A 23,266-nucleotide genomic window follows, 5' to 3' on the forward strand; every position below is an offset into this window, starting at 1 on the left:
CACCGTGCGGGGAGCCCGAAAGCATGAAACACGGATCGGGGTGCTGTGCTGGTGGGGGACCAGGCTCAGGGCCTGCCGGGCTCCCCAGAGATGCTGAGGGACAGTTCGACAGCACTGCTTGAGCTCAAGCTCAAACCCTTGGACACTATTCAGCTGCATTTCTACCACTCCAAAGGGTGTCTTGAAAGAAAAGAAAGAGACCCTGCACAAGCTCGGGAGGCAGGGGGTCCACTCCCTGCTCCAATTGTCCTTCATGTGACTTCACGGCCAAGCACAGGGTGCCCACCGAATAGCATGGACTCCACGTGCCCCAGAAGCCCTGCAATTCCACCATCACCCAGCCTGGCCCTGGTACCCCCCAAAATGGGATTCTGAGAGTAGTAGGTCCACAGTCATGAGCTTTGAATTCAATGGAGCTCACGGGAGGTGGTGGCAGAAGGACCATTCAGCTCCACCATTTCTGCCGCCTGCCACCTGGGCCCAACTTGGGGCCTTGGTGGTGACAGGGAGCTCACCCTCTCTTGGGGCTGTTGGTTTCACTCCCGGACAGCCCTGGCTCAGGAGAGCTCTTCCGCTGACAGAGCGCAAATCGATCTTTCCCGCTTCCTTTTCTTGGTTCATCCTCCTGGGCCCCTTGGGCCACATGAGGCAAATCCACCCCGTCCCCCTGCCTGGCCACTCTGCAGGTGAGGAGAGGTGGCTCTGGGTCCTAACCTGGGGACTGTCTTCCACCCAGGGCCGGGCATCAGGCCCCTTGCCACCACCTCGAGCGCTGTCACCTCCCCAGGTAGCACTGTGTCCAGGGGAAAAGGAGACTCTCCCATGTTCTAGAACAGTCCCAGCAGACACGGTGTCCCGGGGAGACTGTGGGGCTCTGTCAGAACTGATCTGTGCCCCCCCCCTTGCCCAGTGCCCTGTGGGGAGGCCCCTGCGGCTCACTCCCAAGACCAGCGACCTTGTTTTTGCATCCTCACAACCACCTTGGCAGAGGTGCATGTCCCATTTTACAGGTAGGAAATTGAAGCTCAAGGAGACTAAGCAATTTGCTGAGGGCACGTGGTGTGGCCAGCCAGACAGTGCTGCTCCCGTGCTCACCGCACACCCTGCAAAGCTGGCCTCATGCCCTCCACAGACCCCCGGGGGCAACTTGGCCTGCCCCACAGCCCACTCAGGAGGCTCCTGAGATGGCACGAGGGGCCCAAGCCCCCTAACCAAGGGCAAGTCCTGGTGTGAGCAAGACATAGGGACCCATGGTGGGTTCAGAACCCTGCAGGGCCGTGTCCCCAGCTCCCGCCTCAGGCATCGCCGATGCTAACTGGGGCCGCAGGAGGCGTGACCCAGCCCAGACCACCAGCTGCTGGGGTTCAGCAGTGGCCTGCCTCATCTTCCTCACTGGCCAGAGGCTGCAGGGCCCAGTTTGGGGGGTGCCGGGGCAGGGTAGGGGCAGCACACATTGTGAGCAGCAGCCCCGGATGTTGACCAAACCCCAACGTGAAGTCCCAAGTGCAGGAAGGTGGCCCTCCTGTGGTCTCCCTGCCATGTTTGCCCTGGGGGCTGGCCCTGGGTTTGACATCTGAACTTGCAGCAGCCCCCCAGGGGAGGGAGCCAGAGTTGGCCATGGATGGAACCCAGGTCTCTGGTGGTCGCGGCCAGCATCCCCACGTGGTGGTGGCCAGCCATGTGCACAGACACGGGTTCGAATCTCAGCTCAACGCTTCCTAACTAACCAAATGTGTCTGTCTAGGGCCCGCTGGGGGAGGGGAGTCTCTGTTCCCCTCCTACCTGCTCCCCTGATGGGGACCTAGAATCTGTCCCATTGCCTTGTGGGTCTAGTTTCCCTTCCTAGGCTGCTGTGAATGAAAGTAAAACCCTCCCCACTTGAGAGGTCTTACTTTCGACCCAAAGGACATTTGCCCTAATAAGATATAATCCCGAAAGCAGCAGATGAGGGAGTGTTTGGGGCAGCCTGAGTGACCCCCAGGAGGCTGGGCCCAACCGAGGTCCTGCACGCTGAGAGCATGAGGACACCAGCTCCTGTCACCTCACAGCACCACCCTGACCAGGAAATCACAAGACACTCTCCCTGTGGGCCGTCCGGGGTTACCAGTGAGCGGTGGGCCCCAGGGCCCCAACCCCACTGCGCAGGCAGGCTGAGCAGGTACCTCCTGTCAGCAGCCCGTCATAGGTACCTGTCGTGCAGGTGGCACTGCAGGGCTCGTGGGACGAGAGCTTCCACCGGTACATGTCCGCTGGACTCACGCCTTGCTTGCGTGTCTTGGGCCTGGTCCTGAGGAGAAGCAGAGAAGGGGATGAGTGCTCGCTCCCCGGAGGGCGCGCTGCCCAGGGCCCCAGGCAGAGTCCACACTGTTGGAATCAGCACACCCAGTGTCCAGAACGAAGGACAGCAGGGAGCACCGCAGGGAGGCACGCGGTACGACGGAACGGACGTCCGCCTCTCCCTCGCCTGGACAGGTGGCAGTCCCGCTGCCTGAGCTCCCGGGTTGGGGCCAGCTCGGGGCTCACTGGTGTCGCCGGGTTCCCACTGTTGCCTCCTGGCCCCAGGCGAGTGCTTTCCTTTGCTCTACTCCCCCAGCAGGGACCTCAGAAGGCACCTTCCATGCTGAGAATGTGCCAGAATTCTCTCTTGCTTCAATGAGGACGCTAGCCATTCAGCCTCCAAGTATCAAAACAGCAAAGCTCAGCTGCAGACAGGGGAGTGGCCGGTCCCCTCCAGACGCCTCTGCCCAGGTCTGCGATGGCTGTTGTGCAGGGGAAAGCAGGCTGGGTCGGCGCCAGCAACCAGCTATGATTCTTGGCCGGAGCCCGGGTGGCTGAAGCCAACTATTGTTAGGACTGTTTGCTTCTTTGAACCAGTTGGTGTGCTGGGGCCCAGCCTCAGTATCCAGCACGCAGGCTGGGTTTGGACCCAGCAGGGAAGGAGGGAAGCAGTGGCGGCAGCGGCAGTGCCTCCTGGAGCCCCAGGATCTGCTCTGAGACGCAGCCACCGGGGCTTGGAGGGGGTCCCCCCCAGAAGCGGACGTGGGGTGATGGCCTGGCCAAAGGCACACCATTCAGCCCCCCACCCCGCCCCCGGCGTCCCTCTGATTCCCGACCCTGCCCCACTGCCCCATGTCGCTTCCCGAGGGGCTGACTGGTGACCACACACGGCTGCCACCCTTTCACGGGGTGTCCTTGTGGGCACAGGCACGCGTCCCTTCCTGGGGACCTGTGGTCACCTCGGCGGCCAGGCTGAGCAAGGGTCCCAGGGTGTACATGCTGAAGGGCTTTCCAGGCGACTGTGTGGCCAAGACATTGGTTTGGATTCAACTGAGAGCTCACTCCCCTCCAGGGGCTTCACACATGGACGAGCCGCGGTTCATCTCACTCTGAGAACCAGGAAATAATCCACCCACGGCCTTAAGTAATGAATCTACTGACGTGCCACATAACCCAGGGCACGGGAGAGGGGTGGGGGGCTGAGGAGGAGGAAGCAGGGGCCGGGGGAACAGGCCCTGAGCTGGTGGTGGCCAGTTTTAGGGCCACTCGAAGCCACTGAGCCCCTGACCTGGTGGCTTCACAACCAAGAGCCAGCCCTTCGCTTTTGCAGATTTCGGAGGGAAGAGGAAGGTTCCCCCTCCCTCCTCCTTAAGAGTGGGGAGAAACTCTTGAATGGGGCTCTCCCAAGCCCCCAAGATCTTGTCATCTCACAGCAGAGGACCCGTAGAAACCCGGGAGAGCACCCAGCAACCCCATGCAAGGCCTCCTGGGGAGAAAGGGCCCAGAAGCCTACGACCTAATGCCTGATCTGGAAAACGCAACTCACCGATCGGGTCCCCCACCCTCCTTTCCCCGGCTTTAAATTCTCCCCAAGAACAAAAAGAGATGCAAAGATCCCACCCATGTCCCACCGCCCCACCCATGGGAAAGCTGCGCCATCTTCAACTAATTACACACTCCTCAGCCAGCAGGCTGCGTGACTCATTCCCGACTCGGGAGAGCGCGCACGCGGCCCGGTTCAAAATAACCCTTCGGGGTTTAAGCACAAAAGGTATTTCTGGAGGGGCTGCCCACACCTCACTCTTCCACGTCATGCCCAGCAGAGCCCCTCTCGAAAAAACCAGCCCATATTTGCACAACAATGCAACTCCTGCCAGCTTCTGTTCTTGGAAGGAGCCAGCACCCAGGAGGAAAACACCCACGGAATCTCACAGAATCTGGGGGGCCACCAGCCCTCTAGAGCCTACTTTTTGGAAGGAAAGAGAGCACCCGTCTCAGCCAGACTCGGTGGGGTTCGAGGGTCCGACAATCAAGCCAGGAGAGTCTCGGTTGGCCACAAGACAATCAAGCCAGGAGAGTCTCGGTTGGCCACAACCGACCTTGCTGGTTTGCAAATAAACCAGCAAGGCCTCTTTGCTGTTCTTCCCCTCTCCCTCTCCAGGGGTGGGAGAGAGAGAGAGAGACTGAGAGCGTGCCTGTGTCTCCCCGTCTCCAGGCCGGTTCCCAGCGTCTGCCTCTGGTGACCGGGGCCTCCCGTGATTGTTTGAGGCCGCTCTGAAGAGATGAAAATAACCTTTCCTTTCTGGGCCGCCCCTTTGATTTTGGCCTCTCCCTGAGCAGACGCGACTTCCTGTGTTTGGACAGTGAGACGCGCCGCCGGGCTATTTTGGCCTGGTGGCTTCCCCGCCGCCTCCCTGGGCCCTTTATCTCCAAAGACCATCTTTGGTCTCTCCTCAGCAGCATCCTTTGATGGCGGGGGACACCGCCCCATCTCTCCCCACACCCGCCAGGGCTTTCTGAGTGTGGACAATCAATAATTGTATTGATTCCTGCAGCCCAGGGGTTTCTGGGGGGGCGCTGAGGAGTGGGGTGAGAGTCGGCTGGGGTGGGGGCAGGAGAGATGCTTTCAAATGTGGCTTAAGGACCCCAAAGCTTGTGGGTGATCTGGCCTGGGAATCCTAGGGCTGTGGGACCGGTGGACCCTGTGGCATCCTCTTGGCCCCACTCTCAGGGACTCAAACTGAAGCTCAGAGTGGGTGGGAGACATGTGTGAGTCACTCGGAAAGTTGGGATGGTGCCCCGGGTCTTCTGATGCCCCTTCCTGAACTATCCACACTGCTGTAAGCCACCTGAAGCAGCAGAGCCTCTGGGACACCTTGATCAAGCCACTCCGAAAGGGACGCCGAGCTTCTGGGGCATCTGCAAGAGGCCCCACCCCAACCTGGAGGTTCAGGTCCTACTGAGGGTTCTATCTGCTGAGTCCCCACTCAGTGCTTCCATTTGGGATAGACTGTCATCCTCTGGACTGTCCTGGAGCTGAGAAGGGACCAGGCCAAGGATGCAGGGGCCAGGTGCAGAGCATTCCATAACTGGCTTGGTCACACCAGCAAGTGCGGGCCCGATGTGAACACTGGTCCTTTGCCTGTGAATCCTGCTCTCAGGCTCTGACCTGCACCTAGAAGCAAAGCCTGACACCCTTCCCAGCCGCTGGGTCCCACATGCCCCCCAGGCCCCACACCCTGAAAGCCTTTGGGCCCCTGGACAGGTGAGCAGATAGCCCTGGTGGGCCCTGTGGGAAGAAGGGCAGCCACAGAAGCTTCCAGAGCTTCACTGGGTCCACATTTGCAAAGAATTTCACCCAGAGACTGTAAGAGGCATCCCAGATATACCCGGGGAGCCCGACGCCCCAGCTGTCCCCTGTGACTAGGGGCCTCTAGAAAGCAGCTTTAGAGAAGGATCAGGCACCCTGGTAGACTGGGGGGGGGGGGCCGCTTCACCACTCTTGTCCCCGGCTCAAGGGTGAGAGGGTTACCCCAACCACCTCACCTTATGAGGGATGCCCAAACCTTCTTTTAAACCCAGTGACCCACGGGTCCCAAGCATCCTCAGCCCGCCTATGGCTCCGTTCATGTTTGGTGTCTAAAGTCAAGGAGTTCAGATGGGTCTTCAAAGACAAAACAAGAACCATTGAGTCCTTCCCACCTCTAGCCCCCACCCCCCACCAGTGGCTGCTCAGTGTGACTCGCTCTGCTGAAAGCAGTCTCACTGCCCCCTGAGCTTCTGGGGAACAGTGCAGGGAACTCCATAGTGGCTGTCATTGGCCCAAGGGGTTTGTCACCGGGGATTCTCCCCTAGTAGGGATGGTGGCAGGCCTGGGGCCACCCTGCTCCCAAGTGCCTCCCACCCAGAGCCAGCTGTGACTGTCCAGGTGTCCTCACATGTGACTGTCCAGGTGTCCTCAGATGTGTCCAGACATCTCCAGGTGTGGCTGACAAGGTGTCTCCAGGTGTGGCTGTCCAAGTGTCCCTGGGAGTGATTGTCCAGGTGTCTCCAGGTGGCTGACAAGGTGTCTCCAGGTGTGACTGTCCAGGTATCCCTTGGTGTGACTGTCCAGGTGTCCCTTGGTGTGACTGTCCAAGTGTCCCCAGGTGTGACTGTCCAGGCATCTCCAGGTGTGGCTGACAAGGTGTCTCCAGGTGTGACTGTCCAGGTGTCCCCAGGTGTGACTGTCCAAGCATCCCCAGGTGTGACTGTCCAGGTGTCCCCAGGTATGACTGTCCAGGCATCTCCAGGTGTGGCTGACAAGGTGTCCCCAGGTGTAACTGTCCAGGTGTCCCCAGGTATGACTGTCCAGGCATCTCCAGGTGTGGCTGACAAGGTGTCCCCAGGTGTGACTGTCCAGGCATCCCTAGATGTGACTGTCCAGGCATCTCCAGGTGTAACTGTCCAGGAGTCCCCAGGTGTGACTGTCCAGGCATCTCCAGGTGTGGCTAACAAGGTTTCCCCAGGTGTGACTGTCCAGGCATCCCTAGATGTGGCTGTCCAGGCATCTCCAGGTGTAACTGTCCAGGAGTCCCCAGGTGTGACTGTCCAGGCATCTCCAGGTGTGGCTGACAAGGTTTCCCCAGGTGTGACTGTCCAGGCATCCCTAGATGTGGCTGTCCAGGCATCTCCAGGTGTAACTGTCCAGGTGTCCCCAGGTGTATCTCTGGCTCTGGACACCTAGCCTCAGGTAGCCCCTTACTCGACCCATCCTGGAGGCAGCTCCAGCCCCAGAAGCAGAAGGCCTTATTCCCAGTGCCTGACTCTGGGCTCTGGCCCTGCCCGAGGACCCCAGTGGACCCTTCCCCACCTCCTGTCTGGCCCTCAGTGAAGTCGGGCCTGAGCCACTGTGCACTCAGTGAGCAGCCTGGAGCACCCACCTCACGCTCGGCAGCTTGTGTACGGTGACCATCCAGACTGGGAACCCAGGCCTTCAGGCTCTTTGACCCCTTCCATGCCCCTGTAACTGCCCTACCACTAAGGGGGGTTGTTCCCACACACGTGGATGCTCAGCCGAGCTGGGCTCACGATGAGCACTAGGAACCATTCACCTCCTCCTCCCCCTGAACCGGTGTCAGAGCCACACACGATGCTCAGCCAAACTTGTGGCAAGAAGTCACTAAACCCCAGGCTTTTGAGCTCTCTACTCAGACCCAGGGTTGGGGCCCGGGGCAGGAGTGGGGTCGGGCCTGTCCCCCACCCCAGGCCTGCCCCAGCAGCCCTGACAGGGCAGCAGAAGCATCTCTTACCTGGCCTTGTGAGTCCTGTTGCCAGCCAAGGCAGGGAGGCTGGAGCTGGCGTTGGGGAACGGGGCCTCCGAGGAGGAGTTGGTGACTCTGTCACTGCTCAGCTCCAGGTAGGACCCATTGAGCAGATAAGCCCCCGCTTCCTCATTCTCCTCATAGTCCACGTAGAGGCTCTCGGCCGGGGAGCGCCTTGGGGCGCCCTGTGCAAAGATGCTGTTACCCGTCTCATTGAAGGGGAGCTCTCTGGAGTCGGAGCCTGCGCCCAGGAGCTGATCAGAGATGACGTTGGCAGAGAGGAGCCGCTGGGAGGTGAGACGTTTGTCCACCTGTTGTTCATCCTTGTCCCCCGTGAGAGCCGTCCCTGTGGCATTGCCGTCTATGAGGGAGACAGGTGGCTCACTCTCAGATGCTCCCATGTGTGGGCGCCAGGGCTGCCCGTGGGGGTGGGGGCGGGCACGCAGGGTGGCTGGCAGCAAAGACCTGAACTGGGAGGTTCCCAGAGGCAGGTTTCTGCACAGGGAGAGGACACAGACCACCACGTGGAGGTGTGCCCACCGGCCTGGACTATCTCTTGCAGGGAAATCGGATTGAATAGGGTCCCCTCAAAACTCATGCCTGCCCTGAACCTCATCAGAATGTGAGCTTATTTGAAATGGGATCCTGGTAAAGGTAGTTAAGGATCTAGAGTTGAGTCATCATGGATTTGTGGGCAGGGCGGGGGGGGGGGGGGGGGGACTATATCCAACAGCTGTTGTCCCTGTAAGAAGGAGAGTGCATGTGACAGACACAGAGGAGAAGGCATGTGACCACGGAAGTGCAGAGGCTGGGGCCCCCAGGAACCAGGAGAAGCAGGAAAGACCCCCCCTCTGCCTGCCACCACCCACAGCCTCCAGAGGGAGTGTGGGCCTGCTGACACCTGACACCTTGATTTTGGACTTTTGGTCTCCATAACTGGGAGAGATGAGTTTCCAGCTGTGGAGAGCCTCCCGGTTTGGGGTGGTTTGATACAGCAGCCCCAGGGCACTAAAACAACTCCTAAAGTGCTTTTTACTTGAAGACTCTCGGGGTCTTAAAAATTGGAGGCATGTGGGCAGCCCCAGTGGCTCAGAGGTTTAGCACCACCTTTAGCCAGGGGTGTGATCCTGGAGACCCAGGATCGAGTCCCACATCCGGCTCCCTACATGGAGCCTGCCTCTCCCTCTGCCTGTGTCTCTGCCTCTTTCTCTCTCTGTGTGTCTCCAATCAATCAATAAATAAAATCTTAAAAAAAAAAAAAATTGGAGGCATGGTCCAGACCAACCCTGGCAAGCCACTGCATGGGCCTTAGGAACACGGCCAAGCTACTGGTGTGGCTCTCGGGGACCCTAACTCACCCCTACATCTCTGGCCACGCCTCCCGCTGCCTCCCTGAACCCTGCCCTGCCCAGGCTGGCTCTCACTGGCTCTCTCTTTCATCCCACCCCTCGCCCACAGCCTCAAGTGTTCCCAAGCCCTCAGGTCAGGGGCCACCCTCTCTGAGGACCCGAGGTCCTCCTATGCCCCCTCGCTGACCGGTTACCCCCTTCCAGATCACTGGCCACACCTTGGTGTGCTGTCTGTCTCTACCAAATGAACAAGGGCACGGGCTGGAAGGTCAGACTGTCCTGGGTTCGACTCCTAGTTCATCTATGGATATGGGAAAGCCTTAGCCTCTGCAACTGAAATGAGGACAACTGTGCCCGCCTCAAAGAACAGATGAGAAACAGCACGTATGTGAAGTGGTGGCACTGGTCCTGTCCCCGAAGCTGCACATTGCAAGCCTCTGATCAGCCCTGTCTGCAAGCCTCATCTGCAGGCTGCAGGAGACCGAAGACCCCTTGCCCAGGGCCCGTCTCCCTAGGAAGCCCCTGCCCCATCCCGTCCGTCCTGGTTACCTCGGAAGCCCTTGCCTCTGGGGGGTCCCTCACAGGCCCGGCCACTGGCCTGCTCGCACACCTCGTTGGTCTCCTGGCCCTTGCTCAGACCCAGCTCGATCCCCGGGCCCAGGTGGCCGAACAGCCGGTTGTCCAGGCCCAGCCGCTCAGAGGAGGCCTGGCTGTAGAAGGAGGTGTTGTGCTGAAGGAAGCCCAGCAATGCGGCCCCATCCAGCTCCTGGCTCTCTGCACTCTCGGAGGTGGGCTCGGAGAAGCTGTAGTAGACCGGTTGGATGCGGTGGGTGTGCGGCGGCTGCAGCAGCGTGTACTCAAAGGTAATGGAGGGGCTTTTGCCGTTCTGGTTCCATACCTGGGGAGGAGAAGAAGTGGAACCCCACCCCTTCCGCACAAGCCTGGGGTGGCTGCCGAGGTTCGTCACCCACCAGCCCCTAGAGGGAAGACACACTTTTGTCCCGAGCTGCAAGAGGCGGTCCCTGCCGTGGTGCACAGCTGAGTCCTTCCTTCCCAGGGACTCAGCCTCGGCCAAAGAACTCATGAGGCCTCCACTCATGCTGCACCTCACCCCTTAAGGCAGCCCGCATCTGAAGCCTGGTGAGTAGGAGCATGCCCAGGGAGGGGGCGGAGGAAGGTGTCCACCCCGGGCACAGGCCACGGTGGGCATGAAGAGGATGTTCTACAAGTAATAAAGCTGACTCAAACCCAATCTGCATTTTCTTCTCACCACGAGTCAAAAATCCCACAGGGGTAACTCTGGGACAAAGTGCCAACATGCCACCAGGGTGGTTCTTGGAAGCTTGGAGAAAGGGAGCCAACACTAAGTGAAGGATAAAGCCATGGCAGATAATGGGAGTGTAAGGAGAGACTGCAAACCCCACCAGGTGACCGTTTCTGGCAGGACCCCCTGGAGGACATTCTATTCACCAGAGTGAAAGGAAATGTGCCCAAGAGGAAGCAGCAGCATCACTCAGAAGGACACTTGGAGGGACACCATTAAGTATCCCCAGGCCAGACAGATGCCAGAACAAGCTGTCATAGAACCAGGCTCCCCAAGATCATCAGAACCCAGGGGGCTGACGTGGTAGCCAGGAAGCCTGACCCACAGAGACCTCCGCACACGGCCCATAGGACAAAGGACCCCAGGGGACATATAGATGGACCCAGAAAAGGCACCTCTCCATCTGTAAGATCAAAAGAAATCAAGGGTGGATATTCAGGGGCGGAGGGCAGCTGCCCCAGAAAATTCACCGCCCCACCCGATTTCCTGGGTCAGCATCCAGACCCACAAGCCACTGAATGATGGAACGGCCGGGTCCCTGAGAAGAAGAAGCCACAACAAGTTTATATGGTAATGATTCCCCTAGTTTTTCTCCCCCAGAATCGACATAGTCATTGACCTGGTTAACTGTTCGCTGGAGAAATGGGTGGACATCTGGTAGCCAGGGTTTAGGTTGTCACTGCCTGTCAGGGACCTAGAGCATTGTCACACACCCCGTTAATTAGACAGCATGTGGGTGACAAATGGCAGCCCAACTACAGCCCAGGTCTGGCTCGCAGTATGTGCACTGGACGCAAAACTTGACCAGCTCCCACGTGCACAGTGGCAGCTGGCTCCTCAACCTGTAGGGGAGGGGCAACCATCACCGGGGGAGCTAAATGCAAGCCTATGGTCCCGACCCCTGACCCCCACCCCATCCAAGAGAGTAAATCAAAAACAGTATTGCATCCTGGGGAAATTACAGAGATTAGTGTCAGTCCTGGTGACCTGAAGGATGGGAGGTGGTAACCCCCATGCCCCACGCCTAACTCAACAGTTTGGCTGCTATATAAGCAAGATAGATCCAGGAGGGTGACAAGGAGCCCCTCCAAACCCAATGGCGTGGGAGCTCCAGATAAACATTTTTTCCAGAGCAGATTAACATGACCTCAAGTTGACCACACATGGCCACCAACGTGGCAAATACGATCTTTCCCACCCTTACTGGGTAGAGGCAGTTTCTATTCCCCTGGGATGGACAACAGTCCCTGTTTGCAGTTTAGTCCCAGGGCGGTGTCAACCACCCCCCAACTCCCCACTTGTGTCACTTGTTAAAGCACAGCAGGGAGCATCCCCCATGAGAAGGGCACTGAGCCTGTCGGCAGGGGCCAGCCTCCACCATCAGTCCACCCATTGATGGCACAGTGGGTACATGAATGGAACAGCCATGCAGGCGATGCTGGAATCTCTGCACAGGCCCCAGGGTGTGGGCCAAGGCTGCTCTAGCTACTTCCACCACTGGAAGTCCAGCTGGGCCTCAGACCCAGGGGCTCACAGGGCATTTGATCCACCGAGACAGGATACCACATGACATTGCGTTGGCCAAAGAGACCCACTTTATAGCAAAGGAGGGGCCACCGCAGGCACGTGACCATGAAATCTGCTGGACCCACCCTTGGCTGCCCCACACAGAAACCGCCAGCCTGATGGGACAGCACGCAGTAAAGCGGTGGTATGGCTTGCAGACAGCAGCACTGTGTGAGGACGAGGCGCCAGGGCACCCTCCATGACACAACCATGACGAATCACCCTGACACAGTACAGGGGCCCTAGTGGGCAGGCCGCGTGGCTCTGGGAACCACAAAATGAGTTGCTGTGGTGATCATTCCCAGGTCCCCAGGGAGCATTTGGGGTTTCTGGTCCCTGTGGCTCTAGGGTCTGCAGGTCCACAGATCCTGCTTGCCAGACAGGGAACACTTGCACCAGGAGACATGGCAAGAATTTCATTAAACTCTCGGCTCTGATTCTCACCTGGTCCACTTGGGTGCCTGTGTCAGGAGAATAGCAAGAGTGACCGCCCTGGTAGGGGAATTGACCCTGACCACCAGGCGTGTGTAGGGACGTGTCAACCCTGGGGAATATATTTGATTACCTGCTTTCCCCCTGGGGCATCTCCTGGTATCTGCCTGCCCATTTTCAATGGTAACTGGTTAAGAATGGGGCAGAGTCTGGAGCCCAGGAGCCCAGACCCCTCAGGTGAGCTTACCTGGTCAGGTAAGCCACCTAGACTAGCAGAGGGGAACCTAGAGTGACCAGTGGAGGAGGCAAGTAATGTGATTGGGTTGCAGCCCCCTGACGAACTTTTGTTCATCCCACCAGCCTTCTCTGTGAGGCTCCCTGGGAAGAAGCCAACCAGAACTCTAGAGGAGCTCTTCCCGCCAAGGTAAACTCGTGATACAAAGCAAATGGTTGCCTCCAGTCCCCGCCCTTCCACGAGCAGCCTGGAACGCTCTGTGGACAGTTCCCAGAGAGACCTGCCCCAGGAGTCATCCTCAGCTGAAGAGAACTGCCTCTCCCAGGGTCACACCCAGCCCTGCGGCTTCCAGCAACTATGCTCTGCCTCTCTGCCTCAACTGGAGAGGACTCTGAGGGGCCATTGCAACCCCAGAGCCCCCAGGGGATCAGCTGAGGTTCCGGCCATACCTCTCCACATCTCCCTCTGTCTCGTCCGGCCCCCCGGCCCTCAGGAGAGCCCCGACCCCAGCTGCCTCTCCTGAGACCACACCCCAAACCCTGCATCACACTGTCCTCTGTCCAGGAGTCTGGGTCCTGGGACGCTGAAGCCAGGCAGCTGGTGTGCCTCAGGAGCAGCTCCAAGGGAAGGTGGAGAGGTATGTGGCCCCCACTACGTTCTGGGGCCATCCAAGGAGGCTCTTCAGCCAAGAAGCAATGTGGGGAGGGCCCCCCCCCCCCCAGTTAGAGACCCCTCCAGCATAGCACTTAAACAAACAGCTGGCTCTGGCACCAGCTGACCTGCCATGTAGCAGCCCCGGCAGGGGCCAGTCACAGGCTCCAAGTGCCCAGGGTTTTCCTCTACAGAGTGAGGATACAAATGGTGGAATTGAAATCAAATCAGGTCAGGTGGGGTGGGGGGTTGGGTCCACAGACCCTGGAAAACATCAGAACTGCCCATCTGGATATCACCTGCTTTCACTGACAAGTCCTCTTCTGTTTTCTCAGCACTGGGGCACCGAGTAGCGATGGCTCTCATTTCTAGACACCAGCTGTGTCCCGGCAAGCTGACACAGCAGGCCCAAACTCTCTCCTGCCCTCTGCTCACCTCCCTGCACCTCCCCACCTCAGAAGCCGTGAACACCCTGGAAGGGCAGTAAGGGGTAGGGGCAGGTTCCACAATATTGAGGACCAGGCAAAAATACCACAGTGTCAATGGGGCCAAGGGCAGGGAACTAGGTGGGGGTGTAAACACCCCAACTGTGCAATGGGGAGGAGGCCTGCATCCCCGCATCCCTGCATCCCCAACTAGCTTCCTGGCCTCAGTGGCTAGTGCGGATCCGATGGCTGCAGCTTCCTGCTATGCAGGCCCACCAGGGTCACTAACAGCACTGGGGAAGGAAGAAGGAAGAAAGGAAGGGAGGAAAGGAGGGAGGAAGGGAGGGAAGAAGGGAGGGAAGAAGGAAGGAAGGAGTGAAGGAGTCAGTGAATGAATGAGTGAGTGAAGGAATGAGTAAATAAATGAGTGAATGAAGGAACTGTGAGTAAGTGAATGAGTGAATGAGTTAATGAATGAGTGAGTGGGGATGCCTGGGTGGCTCAGTGGTTAAGTGTCTGCCTTCAGCTCAAGGTGTGATCCCGGAGTCCCGGGACTGAGTCCCACATCGGGCTGCCCGCAGGAAGCCTGCTTCTCCCTCTGCCTATGTCTCTTTCTTCATCTCTCTCTGTGTCTCTCATGAATAAATAAATAAAATCTTAAATGAATGAATGAATGAATGAATGAGTGAATAAATGAATCAGTGAAAAGGAATGTGTGCATGAATGAATGAATGGGAGTGAATGACCAATGAGTGGATGAATGAGAATGAATGGGTCAATGAGTGAGAATGAGGGAATGACTAAGTGAGAGAGCAATGAGTAAATGAAGGGATAAATGAATAAATGAGTGAATGAGTAACAAGTGAATGAGTGAATAAGTGAATGAGAATGAATGAGTGAGTGAATGAATGAATGAGTGCAAATGAATGAGGGAATAAGTGAAATGAATGAGTGAACGAATGACTACGAGTGCTGGACCAAAGCACCCACTCCTGGGCTGAGGGCTGGGACAGCGGGTGGCTGGCTGGACAAGTGACTGGGAATGAAGTCACACACATGTGGGCTTTGGAGACTAAGGGAAGGAAGGAGACCCGGGGCTGTGAGACAAGGGCGGGAGTGACCAGGGCGGGGTGGGGGGGCGTGCAGCGCGTGGCCCAAGCTCCGGGGCCCCTGCAGGGCTGGCCCCGCTCACCCACCATGACGTTCAGGCCCTGGTTGGTGGGCCCCTGCGCCACAATGTACTCAATGCCCGTCTCGTAGACGTCCATGGGCCGCCGGTACTTGACCACGGTGCCCGCGATGTTGAAGTTCTTGGGGCTGTCCACCTTGAAGTTGCCGTTGAAGAAATAGTAGCCAGCTTCATCTGCGAGAGCTGAAGGGGCAAAGCCAGCCAGTCACCTGTGCGGGCCGCACTGGGCAGGGACGGAGGGACAGGGAGCAGCCAGCAGCGCCCACCCAGGCAGCGACAGCCAGCTCAGCCCTGGGACCCCAAGACGGGACACTCCCTGTCGTTGGGGAGTTGGGCATCCTGCCACGTCCAGCATTAGCCTGGGGATGCTCAGAAAGTGTGGACACACTCTCCCATCACCCGGCCCTGCTGAAAACTCACCGTGTGACCCTGGGTGAACTGCACACCCCCAGCTTCCCACCTTGGAAAAGGGACCACACATGGGGACCCCAGGGTCCCTCCAGGGCCTGTGCTGAGCAACGCTGCAGCCCTGGCCTGACTGACCCGGAACACTGTCCCCGCGGCCTCCGCAGGCCCCGCTGGACCACCCTGAGCTGACCAGCTCCATGCTGTCACTGGAAGCCCTGACATCCTGTGGCGTGGCTGCTGCCACCAGGCTGACCATTCCCCCCATCAACCCATTCTCCCAGGCGTGGCTGAGGGCGGCCCGGGCACATGCTTAGTCACCCTCTCATTGAGACGGGGTGTGAGTGGACACTTGGAACACAGGACCTCCGAAGGACGGCCACTCCCAGGGCCTGACCCGAGCCTGATGACGCCCAGACAGCAGGAACGTGCGTGCAACCCACGGCAACCCAGCTCCTGCCAGCCCCGGAGGTCAGAACAGCCTCCCGGAGCTGGGGGGTCGGGGGGGACCATGCAGGGCAGCTGGCCCGCCCTGGGGCTGTGGAGGGCGAGCAGAGGTGCTGGGCGCCGTGGGCGCAGCGGGTGGGAGGGAAGAGGCGGGCTCCGAGCCGGGCCACAGCGTGCCTTTCGGAGGCTGTCCGGAGAGCCAGTGCCGGAAACTGGTCTGAGGGCGGGGACGAGCTCCGTTTCCAGAGCTCCTGATGCAATCGGAGCAGGGGAGTCGGGCCATTCATTTATTATCAGGCAGACGCAACACGCAACACACGTCTGCTACAGAAACTTCGGAGAGTCGTGGGAATGACCATCCGGGCTGCGCAGGCAGCGCACCATGGGGCGCGTGCCGGGGTGCGGCTGGTGGGGCCCGGCCGCCAGGTATGTGCACAGGGTTAAATCCCCGGCTGGCGTCCAAAGCCTGTTTCCTGACAGTAATGACCTTCCTTCCTGCGGCTCCCCCGCTGCTCGCAGGCTGTCCTTGCTGTTTCCACGCGTCTGGTTCGAGAGCGATTACTGTGCCGCCGGCTCTGAGAACACGGTGTTTCCTGGCCTCGCCACCCTCCCAGCGGGGGACACAGCCACCGGCCTGGCAGAGGCCCGGCTCCCAAGCCCGGGCAGTGGGGCCTGGGGCCTGGAGTGTGCAGACCTGGGGGCATGAGGGCTGGAGTTCGGAGGCCCCACTCACGGCGTCCCCACACAGGGACCAGTCCTGGCTCTCATGCAGCACCCTGAGACGCAGGGAGGGGAGCCAGGTGGCAGGCCGGCTTGCCTGTTGGGGTCCCTGGCCTGCCCATCACCCCCCACAGGACGAGGCCAGGGGCAGAGCAGTTCATCGGCCTCAACACCCACCTACCGCAGCCAGGAGGACCTCAGGCTGCTGCCCGCAGGTGTAGACACGGAGGTTACGGGGCCAACACTCCAGCTACACAGGGAGACTTTCTAGAAATTGTCACCAACTCGGGGCCTCACCGCCTCAGCCACTTATGCAAGTAGCTCCAGAATTGTCATGTCAAAGGACCCCTACTAACCATGATCCCACTGCCAGCAGAGCTGTCCAGTGGCAGGACATCACCCAAGAGCTACCAGGCCTGAGTCTGAATCTAACCTCTTCTCCTCGTCCCCCGTGGCCTCCAAGTGGCCACCTACGTGCTCTTGTTCCAACTCAACTTTCTTGCCTCCTGAGTCTCACTCTTGTACCCTGCGGGGGTTGGGGGGAGCCAGAGACCCCACTGCCAGCGCCTCCAGTTTTTGCCTGTACCAGGCACTCCAGGGACAGGGAACTCACTACCTGTCGGCACCTACCCCTCCTTTGTCAAGCAGCTCTCAGTATAGGTCCTTCTGCATGTGAGGGTGAGGTCACCTTCCCCATGACCACACCCCCCAACACACATATACACACAGCCAGGTCAAGTCCTGGCTTCTAGGGCCCGACCCTCTCCTGCAGGATGGATCCAGGGTCAAGCGCCCCTCTCCAACCCCATACACTTTACCCCACACAAAAAGCACGAGCCCACGAGAGGCAGCCCACCCTCTCTCAGGCCCCACACGCATACCCAAGACATCTGCAGACTTCTTCCGCTCCACGATCTGGATGTCTCGGGCGCCGGCCGGGATGTGGGTCACCAGAGAGTAACCTGGGGGAGATAATAAGATAGTGAGCGGCCAGTCGGCTGTGGCCACCACCTCTCTGTTGGGAAGTCGTTACCCTCCTGTGGCTCCTGGTTGGGGGGGGGGACTGAGGCATCCCCCAACCCCAACCTCCCAACAGCTACACCTGAGCTCAAGACGTGAGTCCACAGCCCTGTGGAAAAGCCCCATGCATCTGGAGGGCTGGGCTGCTGCCCAGGGACGCACCCAGGCTAACCTGGTTCCATGACCCCCTCCCACCAAGGTCATGGGTGACGCTCATCAGCACCTGACCCCCACTCCGGAGGGACACCGTTGGCCACAGGGACCTTAAAATCTGCTAGGGTCAAGCAGACTTGGGTCCTTCTCTGCCTCTGCCATGTATCACCGAGGTGGTCCTGAGCCCTCGGGCCTCACTCAGGGTCCTCACCTGGGCACAGGGACGACTGCCCCCCATCTAGGCAATGTGGGGAGGTTTCCGCATGGCACGGAGCCTCCCTCCCTCCAATGGCACGGTCACTACTATTATTGTTTTAAAACCTGTATTATCACAACATCATGAGGATTTTATCAAACACTGGCTGCATTGGAAGATGTGGGTGAGGAAGTACAGCTGGGGGCCTGTCCCGAAAGGCGGGGAGGTAGCCATGGGGACCTCCACAGAGACGCCCAACAAAGGCATCAAGGGTCTAGGGGGCAGCCCTCTGACGAAGGGACAGATGCTACCAGCAGCAGGTAGAGGGTGGTCTGAGGAGGAGGAAGAGAGGTTTTAAAAGCCCTAAAATGGAAAAGTCTCCCAGGAGAGAATGGTGACAGTGCTTTCTGAAATCAGGTTTGCTGGGGGGGGGGGGGAGGGGGTGCGGGGACACCCATTGCAGAGTCCTTGGGTGCCTGCCAGCGGGTGAGCAGCTCTACAGGCCAGCCCTGCCTGCTGCGTTGCAGGTCCCCAAAGGAAGGCTCTGAGCTCGTCGTCCCAGCCAGAGGGTGCTAAGAGGCTCTTTGCGGGGGCCTGGGGGGCATTCACGTGGGGTGTCAGCCCCCCACAGTGGCAGAGCTTAGGCTCCCAGCGTGCCAGGCTGGGTGCAGAGGGGGGTGAAGGGGAGGTGGGGAGAGAGGTGCATGGGGCCCGCCTGCCTCCACGGTGGTGTCTCTGCCGCACACCCGCAGTACAAGTAGCAGCCAAGCAGGCAGGAAATGAGGACTCGGCATAACTGTCGTTTATCTATGTGCAGGTTTAAATACATCCATGTTTAAATTCGCAACTGGCTCACGAGATTGCTGTGCATTTGATAACAGCTCTTGCACAGAGCAGGGCTGGCGCCATGGTGAGCATGCACACGTGTATCAGGGACAAGTGTGGCTCGGTGCTTAGGACCACAGAGCCTGGAGCCAGGCTGTCTGTGTCCAGAGCCTGCTTGGCCACCTTGGCCACCTCTGGCTGCATGGCCTCCCGCTCCTGTCTTCACCTCCCTGTTTCCACACCCGCCACATGGCACGCGTGACTATATCTGCCCGGCAATGTTCTGAGGCGTGAAAGCCTTGGCCCGCATGCAGAAAGGATGTGGCAATGTAGGTAGGATGGGAAATGTCAGCCCCAGCACCCCAGGGGTTGTTCCATGGGGCACGAACCTCATCTCCGGGGCCTGAGCGCAGCCCACAGAACACAGCACATGGCCGCTCAGAGAGAGAGGCCCCCGGATCTGGCCTCCCTGCCTCGCTAGCCATGTGTCCTTCAGACCCCCTGGGCAGCTCTGCCCTGGGCCCTTGGTCTCAGACACTCCCTGCTCAGTCCAGGATGCCCATCCCTGGGTCCCACGTCCACGCCCTGTCATTAACTCCTAAATTACCCCTCCTGTCAGGGGTGGGACCTCCAGGACACGGCCAGGGGCCCGACAGCTGGATCCCCGGGTGGCTCCCAGGAGTCCAGGCATGCCCAGCCTCCCTCGGGAACCTTGAGCAGGAAATCCCACAGTGGGCCTTGGTTTCCCCATCTGCCTTGTGGGTTTCAAGTGCCCTGCCTTCCGCAGTCTGAGGGCTGTGCTAATCCACGTTGGATTTACGGAGACCCAGAAATGCAGGCAGTTGGACACCAAGTGCTAGAGTGCAAAGTCCGGCCGGGTGCTCAGAACCCCTACCTGCCCACCACTCCCCACCAGCCCTAGCTGAGCCAGGCCAAACGGGCACACTGGGTGGACGGACATGCCACTGCCCCAGGAAGGGAGGGGCTAGCTCTGCACTGGCATTGGCCCCTGTGCCCCTTCAGCCCTCTGAGACTCAGGTTCAAGGGCTTAGGCCCCAGAATCCTCAAGCCCAGACTCAAATCTCACATCGGTTGTGGGGATGGGACCCGTGCCTCTATTTCCCCATTTTGGGTGCTGCTGCAAAGGTCAGACATGATCCCCTAGCCAAAGGGGGTTCTCCAGAGCCCCTGGCTGGCCCATCTGGGCACGGGGAGGAGGATGGGGGGCCCCAAGAGGGAACGGATCTCACACAGAGGCACTCAGCTGCCAGGGCCCCGGGTGAGGGGCGCAGGGGGCTCTTACCAAGGTGGGCATTCCCTTTGCGGTAGTTGCCCGTCACATGGGTGCAGCTGCTACCGTCCCCCTGGCAGACGCCACACTTGTCCAGCGTGTGGGTGGAGAAGAGCACCCCGTCACAGCCGATGGGCTGCAGGAAGGGAGGCAGAGAGGGCCGCTGGGAGGGCGCTGAGGCCCGGGCCCTGGGGGCTGCCACTGTCACATGTGGACAGGCGGGGCGGTCAGTGCAATGAGACCAGTGGGACTTTTGCTACAATGTTTAACAACCTCACATTTTCCAGACACGCAAACCCCTCGCAGGTCGGTGAGCTTGCAGGACGTGCCGTCGCGGGCGGGGACCATGAGCTGCCGCTGACCATCCACAGTGGTGCAGTGCAGGTCACATGGCTTGCTAGAGATGTGGACATAGTCGTCTGATGGGGAGACAGGGCCATCTCAGGGTGGGGGGTGGGGGAGAGTTCCTCGTGCTCATTGCACAGATAGGAACACCGAGGCCTGGAGCATGCAAAGGACTTGCCCAGGGTCTCAGTGGCAAAAAACAAAAACAAAAACAAAAACAAGATGCTAGTGATCTGGCCCAGCCTGAGCTCTGTGAGGTCCAGCCCCTGCCTCCTTGTGAGGACAGGGCAGCTTCCCCTCCTCAGCAGGTCTGAGCCAACTGCCAGCCCTGGGCTATGGGTCCTGGGCACCCCAGCACTTACTCCATGAGTGGGAGAGACCAGCTCACCATCACTGTTGCCTATGACCTTGGACAAGACCCATCCCTCTGGGCTTCGCCTCCCCGCCTGCCCACCCTGGGCGAAGATGTTCCCTCCCACTGCCCCCAGGAGGGAGCTGCCGGGCCAGGGTCTTTCCAGGGTGTGGAGGGCCCCCCACTGCTCTCTGATTCCCCGCAGGGTGGCCCAGGGCCTGGTACCGGGGTACAGGGGCTTCCACTGGTGTGTCCGCCCGTCGTACACGCGGGAGTTGAAGGAGATGCACTGCTCCTCGCGGAAGCTCCTCCCGTCCGGCGGACACTCCTGCGGGGCGAGAGATGGGAGGTTCCAGGGGAACTCGGCCCGACAAAGGCATTTTTGTCCAGGCTGAGCAGGAAGTGGCTGCAGCCGGGATGGCCCGGCCGGGGCCCATGCGGCGGCCTCTCGCTCTCCCTGAGGGCCACTCGCTCTCTGGAAGGAGCAAGGACATGCAGAAGGGCAGCTATCATCCCTCAAGGACCTCCATGCACTGGCCATCCTTGGGCCCCAGGCAGGATCCCTTCATGCTGCCTCCAGCCCAGCCTTCTCCCCAGACGTACTGGGGGGCAGAGAAGGGGGCACCCGGCCTCAGCAGTGCTCACCCTGCATCCTTGGGCTGAGGCCCACCTATGCGTGTGTCTGGAACACAGCCCATTGACTGAAGGTGGGCTTGAGTTCATAGAAGAGGGACCCCTGGGGTGGAGGGGAGAGGTCTGGCAGTGGGGCACAGTGGGGCACAGCTGGTCACGCTGGGCCATAACCTCACTATGTCTCCCTCCCGGGTTCACTAGCATCCAGTGACACCAACACAGGCCCTAACTCCCTGTGCGTGCGCAGAGACATAGCCACGTGGGCGCAGGGTCACAGGGACATAAAGACCCCAGTGGCTTGCTGTCTTTCTGTCCCACACCTGGGAGTCAGGGTGCAGACTGGCCTGGGCCCCATTGAGAGCTAGAGCCACTGTCTGCTGCCCCATCCTGCTGGGGCTGGGGGTACCAGTGCCTGGGGAGCTGGAGTGGGCCACAGTGGGACTTCTCACAGGTGGGGACGGGAATGCCTGGTGACTGTCAATGTTCCGGTGAGCACCTGGCACAGTACTTGTGAGCAGAGTGGGGGCTGCAGCCAGAGTTCTCACACCTTGAGGCTATAAAGGCAAGTCCTTACCCCTGCATGTGTGGCACACACGGGGGAGGGGGCGATGAGGGCAGGACAGATCTGATCTGAGGCATAAGGGGAGCTCTGAGCCCAGGACCCCTCACCATCCTTCTCTTCGACAGGAAATAAGGGGGAGGCCCAGGACAGAGTGTCTGGAAGACCTGGGAGGCCCCAAAAAGATCCCTCAGGAGCTTGGGGGGAGGCTCGCCATCCCCCCCAGGTGGGGCCTCACCTGCACTCTGCACAGCTGGTACCGCTTGGACGTGCCTGTGCAGGTCCTGTTCCCAGCACCCATGACAGATGTCCTCCTGTGGGAAGACACAGGCTGGGCTGGGGGGGGGGAGCCACAAGCTGCAGGCACCAACCATGTTCCTCCTCCAAATGGTCTCTGGGGTCCCCAGAAGCCCCCCTCCTGACCTGAAAAAATCTCCTGACCCCCACTGCTCCACCACAGCCCAGGGGAGGGAAGATATCCAATTCACCTCTGTATCCCTGGCACAAGGCACAGGGTCTTTATACACAGATTACTATGTTTACTATGTCCCAGCCCCAAACTGGCAGGTCAGCCTCATCTCCACTCCACACCTGAGGAAACTATGCTCTGAGAAATTCAGTGGCTTGCCCAAGGTCACACAGCTAGGGAGCAACAGAGGCAAGACTTGAACCCAGGTGTGTCCAATGGTAACCACTGTATCATGTTTTTCTCCGTGTTTATTCAATTCAAGTCCTCAGAAGAGAAGGCCAGGGAGGACCTCACCCTTCATTGAAAAAATCCCAAGAAAGGGCACCTGGCTGGCTCAGTCAGTAGAGCACGTCACTCTGGATCTCAGGGTCATGTGTTCAAACCCCACATGTCTAGGGCTTGTTGGAAGGAAGGAAGGAAGGAAGGAAGGAAGGAAGGAAGGAAGGAAGAAAGAAAGAAAGAAAGAAAGAAAGAAAGAAAGAAAGAAAGAAAGTGATCCTGGTCTCTCATGAAAGAGCTGTCCCTAGCACCCTGGAGCAGGATGAAACCCAGGTCACCATCACCCAGGACCCATCAGGAACCTTGGCCCTGACAGGCCAGTGAAAAGACTGTCACTCACCTGGCCTGTTCTGCCTCCAAAGGAAGACCTCTCCCAGCCTGGAACCCCCCTCACCCCATCACCTGCTGCCCCAGGCCCGCACCTCTGCTGTAGGCAGTGCCGCTCCTGGGATGTCACCCCGGCCCCACAGCTGCGGGAGCACGCCGTCCACTTGGTCCACTCTCCCCACCAGTAGGCAGTGGCGTCAGTGCCCCCCTCCAGGCTGTTGGAGGTTGGGCTGTTGTCCTGCGTGAAAGTCCCCACAGATGGGTTGGAAGAAGGCTGAGCCCTAGGGAAGGACTGGCCTGCCACCCCTGTGCCCTGGTCAGAAGGACACGGCCCATGGACGCTCGCCGGCTGGGTTGCTCCACACCCTGGCCCAGATCTCCAGGGCGGTCTTGGAGGGAGCTCCCCAGAATTCGTGGGCCTTGGATCCTCCCAATCTTGAGATCTGGAGCATTCTGGGGGCAAGAGGGGGTGCCTGAGGCTGCACCTAAACGTC

The 23,266-nt window shown here is 59.5% G+C and overlaps 1 protein-coding gene across 2 annotated transcripts in view; it reads right to left on the reverse strand.

The window, feature by feature from the left end:
* ADAMTSL2 (ADAMTS like 2) overlaps window positions 1-23,266 on the reverse strand; it is a 33,382-nt gene that overhangs the window by 7,776 nt on the left and 2,340 nt on the right. For both annotated transcript variants that reach the window (XM_041726667.1, XM_041726666.1), the window contains exons 3-12: window positions 22,868-23,010; window positions 21,936-22,011; window positions 20,731-20,833; window positions 20,082-20,227; window positions 19,821-19,944; window positions 17,205-17,285; window positions 14,759-14,934; window positions 9,479-9,827; window positions 7,569-7,941; window positions 2,190-2,287 (exon numbers count right to left, since the gene is read on the reverse strand). In XM_041726667.1, the coding sequence (XP_041582601.1) occupies window positions 2,190-2,287; window positions 7,569-7,941; window positions 9,479-9,827; window positions 14,759-14,934; window positions 17,205-17,285; window positions 19,821-19,944; window positions 20,082-20,227; window positions 20,731-20,833; window positions 21,936-22,011; window positions 22,868-23,010 (1,669 nt within the window). The remainder of the gene's footprint in view (window positions 1-2,189; window positions 2,288-7,568; window positions 7,942-9,478; window positions 9,828-14,758; window positions 14,935-17,204; window positions 17,286-19,820; window positions 19,945-20,081; window positions 20,228-20,730; window positions 20,834-21,935; window positions 22,012-22,867; window positions 23,011-23,266) is intronic.

Source organism: Vulpes lagopus, chromosome 12, assembly GCF_018345385.1.
Source record: "Vulpes lagopus strain Blue_001 chromosome 12, ASM1834538v1, whole genome shotgun sequence".
Classification (NCBI taxonomy): domain Eukaryota; kingdom Metazoa; phylum Chordata; class Mammalia; order Carnivora; family Canidae; genus Vulpes; species Vulpes lagopus.